The sequence below is a fragment of the Puntigrus tetrazona genome, chromosome 11 (assembly GCF_018831695.1).
Source record: "Puntigrus tetrazona isolate hp1 chromosome 11, ASM1883169v1, whole genome shotgun sequence".
Lineage (NCBI taxonomy): Eukaryota > Metazoa > Chordata > Actinopteri > Cypriniformes > Cyprinidae > Puntigrus > Puntigrus tetrazona.
Genome location: NC_056709.1, coordinates 22,996,369 through 23,014,363, shown reverse-complemented (window position 1 = coordinate 23,014,363; position 17,995 = coordinate 22,996,369). Strand labels below are relative to the sequence as shown.

The following is a 17,995-nucleotide window of genomic DNA, read 5'->3' as shown; positions in this document are numbered from 1 at the left end:
CAAAACAGTCCCCAGAGGACATGGCAACACACTGAAAACCAGGCTCCCGGTCTCCGCTGCTTCAGTTCCAGGTGCCAGAGACACACGTTGTTCAGATAGAGTACAGAATGATGAATGAAAACCCTGGAGAAAAGCACACCACAATTAAAATCACAAGCTTCAGTGGAGCCCAAAACATCATTGTTACACTGATGGCACAGTCGCTGCAGTTTATCAGGCACACAGAACTACAATACAAATCGTTCCTGTCAGTTGCAGGGATCATTTTTGATTTGATAGGTCCACAAAAATGTTTCTCAGACATTAACAGAACAAACTTTAGTCAAAGATTCATATTTGGATCTTTAGCGTATATATTTAACTGAATAAACTGTGTCAAATGTTCATATTGAGATTTTGTATTTTATTTAAATGCATTAAATGCATAAAATATTTCAACATTTGATTAATATAAATAAACACACTTTATAAAACCTCCTGAAATAAAATATTGTAGACCTACACATTTCTATTAGTTAATTGCAGTGTTGATTTTAACACGGTTTTCAGTAATAGTTTTTGGTCTTTGATTACAATGCTCTTTAAATATAGTAAATATTTTGTCACATTCATTCATTTGTTAAATTTACATGCACATTTTCAATATTTTCAATTAAATGGCATTTTAGTGTGTCAAATTGTATTAGAATAAACTAATCAGACATTTGCACATTGCACATTACAAATTAATATTTTAACTTGCTTTTTATAAACAAGCGTGAAAGAGTTTGTGAAATTATGGTATTTGCACATTCTTATCAGTTGACTGAGTTTAGTTGAAATATTTTTTTTTACAGTTTTACAGTTGAAAATGTCAAATTTTGTTAATATTTCAAGTTGTGTTCATAATTTTTTGTTAAATTTGACACATTTCAGGCATTTTAATTTAATAAAATTTATTTGTATTTATTTATTAATGAATCATGAATACAAATAAAATGCAAATATAAATACAGTATCTTCATCACAGTATGCTTTAAGCACAATATCTTAATTATCCAGTTTAATTATCGTGTATTTTAGCTTTTAACCAACATTTTCTTCTGTGATTCCATTGACAAGATTAACACTGCTTCACTGACTTATGGCTGAGCCATCTTAGCAAGCAATGGAGAACAAAATCCACTCCATCCTTTCAACATTACTGTTTTTTCGCTCTAATCCCAAACTTCTTTACACATTATTGACGTTAGAGAAGCTTTCAGCGTGTGCTTCTCATGGCAAATGACAACGCTTCCTTATCAATTCAGTAAATCTAAACAAAACAAGGTGCTCCAAGGATCATTCTATACGGAAAGCTTGCTCACATGAGCTACAGATAATTAGCTTTTGACAAGGCCCAATCCAGTGCCATAGACCCTGAAGAATAATCTGATCGGAACGCTCAATCGCCTCCGTCTAATCTGGAGATTTGTGTGGCTCGGATCAAGCCCATGCTGGTAACTGGCTTAGCACCAGCACGTCTAATGAGAGGTCAGCGCAGAAAGGCAGAGTGAACCCTAAAGCCCTTAAACTCTGTCAGTTGGGCTGTTATTATATTTAAATCACAGGCATAACACACTCAAAGGCATCATGCTAATGGAGATCTGCTAAAAAAAAGCAACTTTCTTTCCCAACTTTCTCCTAAAAAACTCTGCTTTTTGATTTCTGCAAAAAACAACTCTACATAATGTACAAAGAGAAGGCATTTGCTACAGCGGCCACAAAAAGGCAAAATAATTAGCCATCGCAAAAACAGCAGAAATGTTTATTTTTTTCTCCTTAGAAAAGGAGCTGAATTCTAGATGGTCATTTCCTCATTACCTTCAATATCAAATCTAGCTGCATATAAAGGCCAGTAATAGTTTCTGTTAGCGACTTTCGTCATGCAGCACCAAAAATCTCACCGCAAACCTCTGGCCACGTTGGCTATCACTATTTTTTTTTCTGATGAAGGAATAGAGAAGCGAGTTAACACAATGACAGCATCGTATAAAGTGACCAAGAAAGCAGAACGAGAGAACGCACAACTTGCACACTATATTTCAAGTCTCCCGAATCACAAGACATTTAACATTTTTGAAAATGATCTTTCATGTGGCGTGTAAGACAGCTCTAAGCGAATGAAAGCGTCCTGTGCGTTTTTATTTTGTTGTTTTTCAAAAGAAAGGGTTGACTCTGAATCATTGAAATCAGTCATTTTTAAAACAAATGTTGAAATCAACATTAAACATTAGCATATTGCCCGTCCACTTGCTGGTCTTTTTGTGCTGGTCTTTGTGTTGGTACTTCAAATGTAATTTATTCCTGTGACAGCAAAGCTGAATTTCAACATACCGATTTGGTGCTTACAAGAAACCAGAAATGTAGTATTGTTGAAAACAATAATAATCATAATTAATAACTGCAAATAATTAAATGCAACAAACTCCGCAATGTAACATTCACAATTGCAAACGGCATATCGCTGATAATGAACATGATATTGCATAGCTTGTCAGTAACTATGGCTCTGTGTAATAAATGCTGCTCCATCTGAAAGCAGGTGATGGAGGTTTCTCACTAATCACAGAACTTTACTGATGAGATGTGCAGATATAATAATAGCTTTCGATTATTTGTTCAGCCCTACCTTTATTAATTTTTTTACCCCGGATTCTTTGATAAAGATACATTTTAAATGAACAGCATTTATTTGAAATATGTCATTTTTGATGTATTTATGGCATCCTTGCTGAATTATTAAATTCTTCCAAAGAAATCAAAGGAAATGAAATCAAATGAAATCTATGTCAGAAGGGAATTTTAAAAAACCCCAAAACAACTATTATAATCGTAGCGTAATTGGCTCTGGCTAGAGAAAATGCTGCGCAATTTGCCAAACACTTCTTTTAGCTTCAAACAGTAGTAGCTCTTTTAACCCTAACAGTTTGACCTTATTGGGTTAATCAATACAGTCCAGACACTTTAATACAGTGCAACAGTGACATTTTGGTGAAGCAGGATAGCTGTCGTGTAATAATTCTCCTGTCGGTCAGACTGTGCTTTGAAATCTGTAGATTCAGGATAAACAAACAAGCAAAAGCAACAGCAGATGGTGCCACAGATAGAGAAATATAATGACCTTAGTTCGTTTCAGGATCACCCGCCTTGATCTATTAAAACCATATGGCAGATCTGCACTTCACGCCCAGAGAGAGTAACGCTGCCTCCTCCTCGCGCAAAATGACGCGTCCTAAATACACCACACATTCCCACGAACATACGCGCATGTATTTTTGCGCGCGCATGAGTGAAGCGTGGGGAGGGGGGGGGAACCCAGTGGAAATTACAAGCCAAGTTAATTGCAGTTTGACATAGCTGTAATTATTCAACTGAGTAAAAATAGTCACTTTCAATTACTTGATCATAGAGTGGATGTAGATCTGGTTCCGTCAGACAAATGAGGCTTCTGTATATTCATGCTCTAATTTATAATTGCATGATCTAGGTGGTGCATTCGGTGTTGGCTCGCGTGTAAGGTGCAGCGCGAGCGTGTTTCCAGCATGCAGTGTGTTTTAACACTGTCTAGCGGAGCAGCTGCACTACCCTGCAGCCCTGCAGCACGCCACTACTGCTGTCAGCACACGACATATCAGCCCACTCAGCAGACCACGCGAAAAATAAACTCATACAGACTGATCTAGGACCAGCTGTCTCTGACCAAATCCTTTCCTAAACAATTATCAGACCAAAAGCTAATCTAATCACTGAGCGGTGACAAAAGGTCACTCGAGTCTTTTCGCAATCTCTCCATGACGCCAAATTCAGACAAGCTGAAGACCTTTTGGGCCGGCAACCGAAAAACTACAGCTTTAAAGCCCGTGTAGAATGATTTGTGAACTTTCACCACTGTCTCCTCGAGGGAGAGACGATACTTATATGAGGGTTTAGGATTATGTATTCACCCTGTTACTTAACGAGGATGTAGACCTGTGGGTGAGACGGTTTATTAGCCGCTATAAGGAAATAACGGGAAGACGAAGAAGGTGCAGTAAATGGTAAAACTGTTTGCTTTACGAAAAACAGTGTGTTCATATTTAACATAATACACTAAAATAATTAGCAGCGTCAAGCAGCAAAAACAGTGGTTAGCTGAAAGTAAACAAGACTGGAAGCAAGACACGCTGCGTCCATTTTTACGTCAGGAATAAGGCGGATATACAGGCAGCCCTCTGGAATATGCTGTTCATTTTTGAATATTGTCTGAAATTAAAATGTATTAAATAACTAGTTTAATGACTTTTGTGTTAAATGTAATGTAAATTGACAATGCATCAACAACAAGACTGCATACCCTGCTTTCTCGGACATGGAAAAAACGAAAACATGTTCCTTCTTCTCTTGCGAAGCATTTGATGAAACCTCAAACTGAGGATGAGTCAAAAAAGGCGATCCATACTGACTCGTGGGCAGGGGATGTTTGGACAGCACACTTCAACGTCCTGGCTGGAGATTGCTTTAATTTGCGCCCCAGTAATGGAGTAATAGCAGTTAATTCCTGAACTAATGAGCTTGACTTTGCGCTTTGCTTTCAGTGTCTGTTCTACTTAAGCAGCTCTTGATCTGTTCATGCTGATATCCCTGTATCTGTCCAGATATAATGACAGCATCATGTGACCTCCGGGATGTCTCTTTCTGGAACAGTATGGGCAGCTGTCCTTCAGACTAGGAAAACAACACCGTAAGATGCTTACTAAAGACAATCTGTTGACAGAATGGTGCGGTTTAAGACCACACACACACACACACACACACACACCACATATACGTACACCTATAATCTACAGATGGGGGTCTACTGTCTTTGCTACAGAAAAAGAGTCTAGTACTATCACCAACACTTGACAGACAACTTACCTATACTGATTTTTCTCCTGAAACCTGAGCAGCGAGGAGGAAACACAAGGGATTTGTTATAAATCAAATAAATGGCCAATCCATTCATGTTTAAAAGTGTGTGGTAAACAAACAAACAAAAAAAACAATTGCAATGCCAAAGGTCAGCATGAATGTTTCTAAAATCTCTTTAAAAAGATGATGTATTTTGGTACTATATGTTTTTGGTCACACCCTATAAGGCTGCACTGTGCAGTGCAATAGTTTTTGGACGTGGTCAAAACTCGCAGATATCTTTTGCTGAGGGCTCTTAAAGTCCTACAGAAGACAAAACTCAGTTTAGAACTATTACATAAGACAGAGTTGTTTTTCTGGCTCACTTTCCATTCTCAAAGTGCCATGTGTTTTTTGTTAAGAGATAAATATAGCGAACCAAAACTTGCCCAGGCCCAAAGAAAAAAATGTTTTCCCAGTGGACAGTGATTCATTACACAATATGATTTGTATTATTTTATACACACCTTTCATCTTATTATAATATAATATAATATAATATAATATAATATAATATAATATAATATAATATAATATAATATAATATAATATAATATAATATAAGCCAACATTAAAAATCATCACACTAAAATATGAAATTCTAATTAATTCTTAATTAAATAAACCATCAGCTGTCCATACTATTGAAAATAAATGGCACTTTAAATATTAATATTTTATTTTAAACACAGCTTATATTTATTTTTTTATTTTATGGCAGCATATATAACATTTAATTGTCATTAAATATTAGTATATTTATTTATATAAATTTCAAAATTCATTTGTAAAGGATTTTTTAAGATACAGCTTTCATCTCTTTCTAAATGATTCATTTCATTTTATTTCATTTAGTTTCAAAAAATAATTTAAATCATTAAAGTGCATTTAACTTAAAAAGTTAACAACCACACAAAAATATACATTTTTACATAAAGAGGTCAGTTGCCATGCAGCTTGTATTAGTATTTTATATTCTATATTTATTTGTTTGTTTAGCATATCATATGGACTCTTAAGTCATATTAACAGAAATATTATACTTATTTAAAAAAAAATAAAATTTAAAGATTTTACTGAAAATTTATTTTACAATTAAAATTCTGATTAAAGATTGAAATGAAAGTTGTCCATACAATGAAACATACAGAGCTCCTGCACACTGACTCCCACTGATTAAATCAGTGTAGATTAAAGGCGGCTCAAATACAACAGCCCTGTTTACTGTTACAGCTTTGATACACTGTCATCATCACAGCCCTCTCTCGTTTCTCTCCCTCTGTCTGTCTGTCTTAATTATGGCTATTCCCTCTGTTGTGACTCAATCAGCCAAGTTTTTCCTCTCTGTTTTCCCTCTCTCTCTCTCTCTCTCTCTCTCTCTCTCTCTCTCTCTGAGACCGACCGCTCTTTTGCAGCACAAGCAGCCAAATAAACAAATTCCTTCTGTTCCTCTGACACAGAAGAGATTTTCCTTCAGTCGCTTAGAAAGTGAGGATTCCCACTGTTTTTTTATTTCTCTGCCATCAGCTTCACCAAAAAATTGCTAAAATAATTGTCATCTAACAGGTTTCCCACACTTAGGCTTCCTGCTATAACAGCTTGTTGTTGCAGGTTAAGTGTGAAATTGGCCCAAAGTCTAAATAACTGAATAATTAAAGTATTCATATTGATTTTTCACAGGCATTTTACCCATATCTTGAGTTGCACACTTCATTCAGTTGTATTTTACTGTTGAAAATATCTTAAGCTTAACAAAAAAGGTATTAGATGATACAGTTTTTTACTTTATTTGAATTTTTTTTAAATGATTATATTATTATTATTATTATTATTATTATTATTATTATAGCAAATCACAGTGAGTTTTCAATGACCATGATAAAAATAAAATTAGAAAATAGGTCATTATATTTCTCTATCTAATAAAAAGAAATAGGTCAATTTATGTGGCCTTGTCATTACCATTAGCACCAGTTCCTCTTCTATTTTGTGGATGTGGAAGCCCCTTTGTGGTTTAAATAGATCTTTATAACTAAAAATCATCAACAAAATGCAGAAGTCACGACAGACAAGTTTCTCACTGTCTGTGGAGAATAGCTGCTTAGTCTGGGCAGATCGCCAACTCGAGTCGAACTGCAGTTTAACCCATCCATACATCCAGTGCATTGAGGGAGGTGGATAATGATTTCCCAAGGTGCACTTCTGAGGTATAAAGAATCACACAAATTCGTGAGCATTGCTATATGCCATTAAAAAAAATGTATTTATTGAGAATGGCATCCGACATTCCAGAGTAAACTGACAGAAAATCATCAAACGCGAATATAAGGGCATTTCAACATATTTCTGTCTCTCTCTAGCTGTGTATCTACGAGGAGAGAGGGGGAAAAAAAAAAAAAAAAAAAGACTGGAAGCGTAGCTCATCCAGTTGACATGTATGAATTCTGCTTGTTTCATCATCATAGCGGTGTGATCAAAGGTATGCCGAGATTACTGGCAGCTCGCAGGCAGAAGTCTTGATTATAGTCTGAATGTAAACACAGGCAAGAAAGACCCAAGCATGCCAGAAACTTCCCCTATGTCTGAACTAACAAGATATCTTATCATGGAGTTCATTGTGAAGATCGCGCTGTTTTGAAATCCAGGGGTACACACATCCTTTCTGTGAGATTCACTCACACGCCAAACAAACTGTCTGTAAAAAAGGCCTAATATGCGGCGTCACCGTAGACATAAATAGCTACGGACACACTGACTGACTTAGTAACAGAAATAAACATAAACAAATTAACTTTGATAGCATGGTGTTAAATGGTTATGATGTTTGCACAGTATACCAAGGAAACGTGTTGAAAAAACAGGGTAATGCCACGGTTTTGTAAAAAATTTATTTTACAAGTGACACAGGGAGGTGTTGGACATAGTTTATAGCTTTTTCAATCATGTCAGACGATTCATTATTTTGTAGGGTTGGTTTTTAACGGACTGTAGGTGCATTTCCGCTTCATTCACCAATCTGGGAAAAACCATGAAGTCTCACGACCAATTTGTGCGTATTTTACGAGGCGTATTTTTCTTATGACCTCAGTTGATTTTGTACAATACATCGAAGCTCCAGTGACGAGTAGGTTTGGGGGCGGGGTTAGGTGTAGGTCATTCGTACAAATTCATTAAATTGGCGAAAATACGTGCAATTTAGCAAAAATGTTATGAATTTGAGTGAGGTTAAAAAGAGAATCCATTCAGAATTGTTAAACGTTTGACAGATTCAATAGCTAAGTTTTCCTCCAAAGATTTGAATTAAACTGATGCGCAAAACTGGAATATCGCATAAAATACATACGAATAAAGCACCGTTTCCATCCAACGAGTTAAAGAGAACAAATACGTCACTTTCTGTTGCACCAAACGTCAATAAAATATAGAAGGCACTGAATATAAACATTTTTATATATGATAAATTAGCCTATTTGCGCCTGAGAGTGAGCGGATGACACAAAGGCGGATGCTGCAGAATAGTTATTATACAAAAATACTTCAAATGAGAATGACCATAACAACATATAGTTGCTGTATGAACGAGATTGTTCAAGTAATCCCCTCTCACAGAGCAAAGTCACATGACTTTTTCAAAGTGCATAGAGAAATTCATTCTGTAAATTATTCCGTATGTGTTTCCAATGTAGTTTATATTTTTTCTAATCGGACGTCAGGGTGTGGTTTGCGAGAGATAGATGATAATGCTATAAACATAAATCTTTTAATCTTTCCAAATACGAAATAAACAATATAGGTACAAATAGGCAGGCAGGCAGAACATAAAGCACACGCACTGACGATGACGATCGGACAACTGAATACAAATACACTGGACTCAAATACACACAGGAAATCACTAAATTAACTAGACACAGGTGAACACACTAAGACAATTAACTGAAATGAAAAGTAGGGCACACAGAGCACATGGCACGAGACAAAGACAACAACAAAAGAGTCCAAAGGCGTGACATCGGATAAAAAAACTGGTGTGTTTTGTATGCGATATTTCAAAATGCGCATTAAAACTAGTGGATGAAAACGTAGCCATTGTGAAGAACTGACTCTGAAAAGTGGTTCAGTTGCGCATTGAAGATAGTTCTGATTCTAAATAGTCAATGAATTTCTGCCTGTACGATTGATCCTTTGAAAAGAATCAACTTGAACCATTCATTCGAAAATCTAGCTCTAATTCTCATCTGTAAAAAGAAAATGTGGACTCACAATTTAGCCGAAAATTCAGCAGAAACATTCTAAAATAGAACATTCATAATAATGGTAAACTTCCTTCCTTGAATTTATTTTATATTTGATTATGTAAATCGGCTCCTTCATCATAGTTTCCATTCACTGAATTATTTGATATTTTAACAGTGACTTTTAATTTTTTTTTTAATGGTAATTGGCTAAAGTTGTGGGATGATTCAAACCAGTCAGTTAATGCAACACTTTTAGCTAAAACTAAAACTAACTTTTCTATGTGGGGGTGTCCACATAATATGGTTTGATTTCAGCAAGGCCCACTTGTTCAGACACAAATAAACACGCTAAGAAGAAGAACAAAAAAAAAGATTAAAATGTCGAACATCAGTAAAGGATGATTAGTTTTGCCCCCAGAATGGTAAAATACAGAATCTTACAGCAGTGAAAAACTGACCAAACCTTCACCCCTCAATTTAAGCTGCTGATTCCCATCTCAGCTGCCCTGTTAGAAATGGGATGTGGCCTGAAACGTATACAAAAAATACTGCTGTGATTTCTTCAGAGAACAAGTCGAAACTGATACAAACAGCCTTAAAGGTGATTTGCGGTGACATTTTATATTTTATCACAGGACACATTTCTTTCATTAAGACTAAAGACATTTAGGCGGAGGAATGTGCCAAACTGGTGCAACCTGGTGTACTAAACCTCAAAAATAAAGTGTTGAGATAATAATTTAGATAATGTTACATGATTTATCATCAAGCATATTACTTTTTTTTCTATTTTTTTTTTTTATGTTTTCTGAAGAAAATATGCCTCTCTCTTTTAGCCTAAATAAAACGAAGACCGTTTTAGTCCATATAGCTAGCAATATACTCTTATAGTTTGTCTGTTTCCCAGCTCAACCTTTATTTCTGAGGCTTTTGTCTTAAGAGGATGAGGATTTCTACACCATCGCGATGAACAGTTCTCAGACAAGCCTCATAGACAGCCTTGATGTGTCTCCATTGAAAATCAAAGTGCATTAAACATTAAAAGTACTGTCAAACGCAGAAATAGACCAACTCTAAGGGAAAAAGTAGAGCACTGATAAGGCTAGAAGAGAGAGAGCGAAAAAATGTTGACTTTATGATCCTTGCTGAGCTCTTCTGTTCACCTGCATACTTACATATGCGCTATAAATTAACTCACATTATAATTACGTTTTTTCTTACAGAGAAATAAAAGGAAACCTGTAAGTGTACTGTACTAGACTTAGAGAACGAAATCCCAGGCTGCATTGTGCTCAGTGAAAAAATACACATATGATAAATATATTTCATTCATTAATGAAGAGACTTATTTGACTCTACTATCTGTTCTTCGCTATGTTCATCTGATTTAAATTAAATGCAGACAAAACACAGTTAAGCTTAAAATATTAAAGAGCAGCGATGCTTCGCTGCAAGTCAACTAGTCATGTAACTTGGCAGAGAGACGCAACATCCTTTTAGGATGGGGGTACTGGAAAGGGGCTTCCACTCAGAACAAGTCAGGACAGGGAGTGGATGCCCTTTTTGTGATCTGTGAATGATCATAAGAATAAAAAAAAAAGGTTTAATTTATTCTTGACCAAGTATCAGTGAAAGCTGGAAGATTGACTCTAGCCTCTCCAGCCTGTACTACCTCCCTCCAAGTACACACTTAGTTTATGAATTTTTAAAGAAACAATAATTTGCGCCAGACCTGCTGGTCTTACTAATTATTAATGAGGTCAGGATTTAAACTCTGCCATTAACCAGCTGTCTGAATGAGTGACAGCACAGGGGGCCACCTATACCATACATATCTAATTATGCCCTATGCTGACTAAGGCTGTGTTTATAAAACATCAATAAACTGAAATATTACAATTTGTGTTTTTGTTACCAATTTTAACTGCTGTTACTCAAAGTGTTGCACTGTCTACAATGAAGAAAACACAGTTTTACAGAGATCACACTGACGTTTTTAAGAAAAATACCGCTGGGGCAACCAGAGGTACAGGTCAGAATAAAAACTCCTGACACTAACCCAAAGCACCCATTATACCATAAAAATATTTTCCGCTCTTTCTTTGAACCTACCTAATACTTCATTTTGAGCTCATACTTAAGGTAAATTATAACCTGAGAGTGTCACTTGCCCTTTGTCTGGACTCTATTATAAATTACCTGAAAGGAAGTGGTATAACACTCCTTACCATTCCATTGTGTAAACCTCTATGTGAGAGACAGCCCAGCCCCAAGGCTAAAAGAACCAGAGAACAACTCACATTACACCATGCACTAGTAAATAAAACTGTTACATGACATGAGAAAATCAGGATATAACATACAGTAAATAAATCAACTAATAAATGCATTTCCACACACATAAAACACAAAGCACTTAAAGGTGGAAGTCTGTTTCTTAAATTCAATTTATCTTATGCTTTTTTTTCTTTAAAGAATTGCGAGATGTAAATATAAAATCACAAAATACGAAAATAAAGAATTCTGGCTTTGGTAACACTTTACTTAAGGCCTTTATGCATCATGTATTTTAAAGGGTATAATGCATTAGAATTATTTATTTTATTTTTTACAATTTCAAATGCACAAGTTTACGTCGCACTATTTGCATTGCAATATTTGAATTTGAATAGAATTGTGAAATATAAACTCATATTTCAGAGACAAACTACGAGAACTGTGAAAAGAAAAAAGGCAACTACGATTTTTATTTTTGCTTTTTTGTATGGAAAGAGGTTTTTTTATTGACATTTTTTTATTTAATTTTAATTTTTCAGGCCAAATTTCCCACATTCCACAAAGCATCTTAATTCTCCATGATATACTGCGTTTGGAATTCTGACATAAACATTATTTATTTAGTAAATCTTAGTTCAAAAAAATAATGTATAATAAATGCAAGTTGCCTCTTTAACAGCATATAGCTTTAAGATCAAACATCAGCTTGATACCATAAAAAGTAATAGCATGCATATACTTCTAATGACCTGAGGCAATACAAGCGCTCACGGTACACTTGTTCTCTAAGACTGTGTGTGTGTGTGTGCTAATGGTGGGCAAACTCTGAGTATTCAAACCAAGGGATGCAGTGCTCCCTGAATCTGACCAATCAGATCTGAGCACACAGTGGCCTGGAGCTGAGAGGATGATGTGCTGTCCATAGCTACTTTAATTCCAGGCCACTGGAACTCATTTATGTATGATACTTATCAAAACGAAACAACCAAGAGAGCTTTGACCTATTATAAGAGAATGGAAGTGCACATTTTCTGGGGAGCTTCGTGTATTTTAGATGCATATTTACATGTGCGTGTCTATTTATCACTACAAACAAGCAAAATCTTTTTCTGTTGATGATGTAAATGCGTGTGTGGGTATAGGGGGGTGGGCTGTGGATATGTCTGTGTGTGGTGATGGGCTATTAAAGCTTTAAGAAAATGAATTTGGCTCCAGGGGCTCTTAAGAGTAAAAAGAGTGGATGCTGCAGTGGGCTTTGTTAAAAGGTTAGAAACCCTCTGCTTCAGGCAAGGTTCTGCCTTTGTGTGCTGGTATGGCAAAAAAACTAAATAAAAATAAATAAAAATAATAGTAAAAAAAAAAGTATATATATATATATATATATATATATATATATATATATATATATATATATATATAAAGTTTGTGCAATTTTACCTCACACAAATTATATTTTTATCTAAATACTTTAGTTTAGAGCGTCTAATATGTATGCATTTTTATAAGTTGTTTTCACCGAGTTTGAGAAATTTTATGCATAAAATTATTACAAGAATTACGAATAAAAAACAAGTCAGCCTCAGGGGTTTCCAGTTTTCAGCAGTATAAAGTTGAGACTGTTCCAATCTCAAACTGTCAAATCTTGGCATGGGTGTTAAACGTAACAAGTCAAAAGTGTTTCTCATCGACTGTCCTCAGTCTGATGTTTTCCCTTCATTAGTAAAACCTGCAAATGGCTGTATGCTCTGGGAGAGATCTTGTCTAATTAAACAGGTCCGGGGGCAGGCAAGATAATCTCTACCCATCCTCGCTGGGGAGGCCAGATCACAGGCCTTCTTATTTCTAGGATAGAAAGAGAAAACCGTCCCAGAATGGATTAGATCCAAGACTAGACACAATGCTGCGTGAGGTACTGTAGCTGTTCCTGTTCTGTTATGCAATACGATGTGCTTGTTATCGCTTTTAATGCACAGCGCAAAGATTTCAGGAATGAATATCCCTTATTAAAAGAACAGATCAGGACCACGTCTGAGGAGCATTTATGCAAATACCTCAAAACTTACGAACAGTTTCAGGTGGTAAGAACCCGTCCCATGTATTGCACATACGTTGCATCATATGTAGCTCTAGACACCTTAACAATCCACCTCACTCCAGCCATTTTAAAACTGCGACAATTACAATAATAACAATTCACACAACTCTCATTGTTACAGGATGTTGCACTAGCGGTTTTATGCTGACTTTGCCTATTGTTTGTATATATAGACTGTTATTGTCCCTTATGTCTGTTTACTGTTTAACAGCGAGTTACTGTGCTGTACATACTGTGAACTTTTTTATAGTTTATTTCAGTTTTTTTCGATTGGGTGAAATATCACCGATCTAAAGAGGCAAGGTAGCAAAGGTCACAAATAATTTACATGAGGGCCCTGCCTACAGGCCAACTGTCCATTCAAATTCAGGAGGGTGTCGTTCCTGGCACCACATGCCATCACTGAAATAACAAGACAATACACTGTAATTATGGGATTTGGATCGTTTACACTAATTGAGCCACAAAAGGCTACGACACACGCCTCAACCACACAATGAGACAGTTGTAGACTCCCAGGAAAACTATTTTCAACCAGTGTTTTCCAATCAAACAAAGGGTCGCATTTCATAATATTCCGCCTTTCCTCACGGAATTCATTTTCAAACATAAAATGCAGCATCCTAAATTTTAGTGAAAGGGTCAAACTTGAAACTTGAAATTTCCTGTCTGCTAAAGAATGCAAAAATTACAGGCTAGCCTAAGTTTGTGCTCCTCAGAGCTCAAGACTGAAAACCCCTTGCTTTTAATCTTTTTATTTTGACTGCGAAGTCAGACACAGCAACCGGCTTTAGCATAACACTGTTCTCCTTTCATCATGAGACATGCAAACACGCACACAGTCCATACTCCATCATTTTTTGGCAATTAGTTGCTTTTATCTACATTAACCAGACTACAGAATAACACCAGGGATGAACTGTACCTTTTTGATGTGGAACAGGCTTTTGGAGATCTCAGGATTTTGGGCTCAAACTCAGAAATCCACACTACGGTACACATAAAGCTATGACCGTCTTTAGGTGTCTGATGTTTGAGGAACTCAAGCCTTTTGGAGGTTAAAATGAATATAAGCATGCCCATAATGTTGATTTAATACAGAAATTTGGGAATCGCGAAATTACGAAACAAGAACCAGGAGAAAAACGAAGGCTTAAATAGTCAAAGCAATTGTATGTCCTCTTTGAAACCTTGAAATAAGTTTCAAGATCAGTCTGACGGTACACTGACTTCTAATAAGGCGAATGGCGTCTGTTTCTTTCTCTCTCTGGCTCACTCACACTCGGCTGTTCCGGTACAAAATTAAGCGAAAAACGTAATTGTAAAAAACTTAAAAACTTAATCTACCATAATTATCACAATGATATTATTATACACACAGTGAATTCCAATCACTTAACTGTAGGGGGCAGCAAAGACGCAAAAACTACATACAGATGCTTTAAAAAAAAAAAAAAAACAAGTTTATTTAAGCTTGCAAACATTTTTTAAAATTGTTAAAACTTACCTTTTTTATCTTTTTCCATTAGTTTCACTTTTTTACCTAAAGTCCGTCTGAATCGACTATATATTATTTAATTAGAGCTTGTGCGCGATCAATACAACAGGTATTATTTTCATCAATGATCAAATTGAGTTTGGCACTCTTGTAAACTGTAGACTTTGATGGCATATTAAACGGAAACATTTTTGTCATCTAACCTTAAGTGCATCAATCAATCAAAGCAAAACCCGTACGTCAGATGCCCTTTAATTTCTGCCAGGGAGAAAACACTGACTTATTCTGACGGGGATGATGTCAGTGTAGCAAGGTACGCCAACAAAAACCAGAAACGCTGCCAGTTTCACCTTATTCTGCCAAGCTACAAGGCCACGGCGTGCTATCAAGCCCTTAACATGATAAAAAGCAACCTCAAAAACGACACGCTACTGCGCACCGGTTCTGTAAGGAGCAGAGGAACGACTGTGAGAGCTGTAGGGGTGAAGCAGTTTTGGTCCGATGGTAATAATCACTCTGGGAGAAAGAGATTATTTCAGCAGGTCCTAGCTTGACCTACATGGCTTAATCTTTTTTGGGTCAAATCAGTTTATTCCTGGACGTGGCCGGGTTCAAAACACGTCACACGGCATCGGAACGAAATAATTTGATGCTTTTTGAACTAATTGCATGTGCTTGTTTGTCTTTGCCTCACCGGAGGGAGAAACTTCCATCTTGTCAGTGCTGTATCTATGCACCGGACTTATCCCCACGCGCTGCAGCTTAACATCCTCTTATAATTAAAGCTATACAGCAGCAGCACCCAGCGCTGAGGCTATGATCCACATGAGGCTGTGATCTCCTCAGAGGCTTGACAAGGGCGCCGAGGCTGTAGCATTTTATTTCAAAGCAGGGCCCTGGTTTCATCGGCCCATGCAGTTGAAAGAAGGCGGAAGGAGGTTTTTTTCAAACCGCATATGTTATGGATACCACTTTTTTTTTCACGGGGCATCGGACATTTCATCATGGATGTGAGCTGGATGTTGCTTTGCATTTAGTGCTGCATCCAAGCAACTGGGATATTTATTTTCCCTCCACACCCAACCTAGACGTTTCGTGTGAAATGCCTAGTTTTCTCATAAAATGGTCATTTTTATTTAAGGGCCGAAAAGATATACCTCATCGTGTTTTAAATGTCACATCAACGATAACCTAAAGGTTAGATTTATCCTTTATCTTGCATTTAATTATGTTGAAGCAGCTGGGTGGATGCAGCGCAGGGTTAACATGGCATAGAGCAAAATATTTTATTTCATGTTACACCCTCTATATAATAGGATAAAAGCAAAGCATAAGCAAATAAGCAATAATAATTAATAAAAATGCCCTGGCGCGGCCGAATGTGATTGCGCAATTACGCGTTTTAAAGACACCACGCATTCCTTATTAGTATGCTCTAAAAAAATGAAAATGATGTTATACCTGCAGAGATAGCTGTTGCGTTTATCCATTTTAATAAACAGTGGTATTGAAACAGCCACGGCACATACACGCCCCTCTCTATAAACAGCTCTTGAAAACGACCCAGACCGTCTCCGAACGTCTTAAAATCTTAACGATCACATATTTAGACCAAAAAACAAGATGCAGCGGCTGGTTACTGTGTGGCAAGACGTTTGTCGGTTCGGAGCGAAAAGCGCAACCGGTCACGGTGCAGGTGCTGGTTACGCATACAGGCGTGTGACACATTATAATTTGCTCGGCAAAGCTTCGAGGCAGTGACTACATGTGACTTGACACAGATAGCCACCGAATTCATTCATTCTTTTCCAATAAATTGCGAAACATCGCACTCCGGTGCATAAAATCTCCAAGCCATAATTTACGCGTAACGGTCTACTTACGCACAGCCTCCAGTTTCGGATCCAGCGCACTGGCGGTTTGCTGGATTTTGCCTATTTTGTTCTGCAAAGCCCAAACCCGTTGGTTTGTGGTGACTATTTCGTTCTCAAGCTCCTGGAATAAGGAGCAGGCGTGTTTGGACAGGTCGGAGAGCTGCCGCAGGGTCCGGGATAGAGCCACATTGGTGATAGAGCACAGATCCTCGAACAGTAACCCTTCATCGTTAGGGATGGGATGTCTGCACAGCAGCTGGGGCTCAACGATCCGTTTGGCAAAAGGCATTTTTCAGCAGGTAAATGCAAATCCCCCATAAATAAACCAATCAACTAATCCAACCGAAGATTCTGGTGCCTGTCAAGCAAAAATCCACGAATCCTCCGCGCAACCCGCCATCACTTCAGTTCTCCCGTTAGAGGAGATCACACAGGGATGGAGGTTTCTCAGTGTGAATCTCTGCTCCTCCTCTGCTCCCGAATGCCTTTTGGTAGGCTGGTGGGTTTTTGGAGGGTTTTGAGGCTGAGGTTGGATAGAGAGAGGCTTTGCAAAAACACGGACTGGTCTACTCGCGCCAGGAGCGGAGAGAAACTACGCATTCTACTACGGCGAAGGCCTGTGTCTTAAATATTAATTATAGCACGATGACGTCGCCTTAAAAGCGTCCAATCAGGAGCCTCATTAATATACAAGAGCGAAGCCTTAGCCGTGCTAGGTTTTAAAGGAGATGGATGGTCGTTTATATGGCTTTGATGAATTCATGTAGAAAAATAATCGTTACACAATTCATTTGAACAGCCTTAAGTCTTTTTTGTAGATGGGTAAATTTATTGAGGTTATCAAATGCACTGTTCAACATAATTATGATACGTAAACAATATTATTTTTTATAATAAAACGTCCCCTGTTACCTCAGGAGGTTGGTGGTTGTGTATGATACTGAATTCGTTGTTTTAATTGGTCAAAACTGCTTACAACTCACTCTCCACTACATACAGCTATAGTTTAAGTCTTTTCAGTCTGCTGAAATGAATAAGTTCATTCACAGCCCCCGACTACGTC

General features: G+C 37.1%; 1 protein-coding gene across 6 annotated transcripts in view; it reads right to left on the bottom strand.

Moving 5' to 3' along the window:
- Positions 1-17,559, bottom strand: part of nhsb (Nance-Horan syndrome b (congenital cataracts and dental anomalies)) — a 51,187-nt gene extending 33,628 nt beyond the window's left edge. For 4 of the 6 annotated variants that reach the window (XM_043252804.1, XM_043252805.1, XM_043252806.1 and 1 more), the window contains exon 1: positions 16,942-17,559. In XM_043252804.1, coding sequence (XP_043108739.1) covers positions 16,942-17,221 — 280 coding nt within the window. In that variant the 5' untranslated portion in view covers positions 17,222-17,559. The remainder of the gene's footprint in view (positions 1-16,941) is intronic. The other 2 variants (XM_043252807.1, XM_043252809.1) reach the window with 1 other exon arrangement.
- Positions 17,560-17,995: the final 436 nt, after the last annotated feature.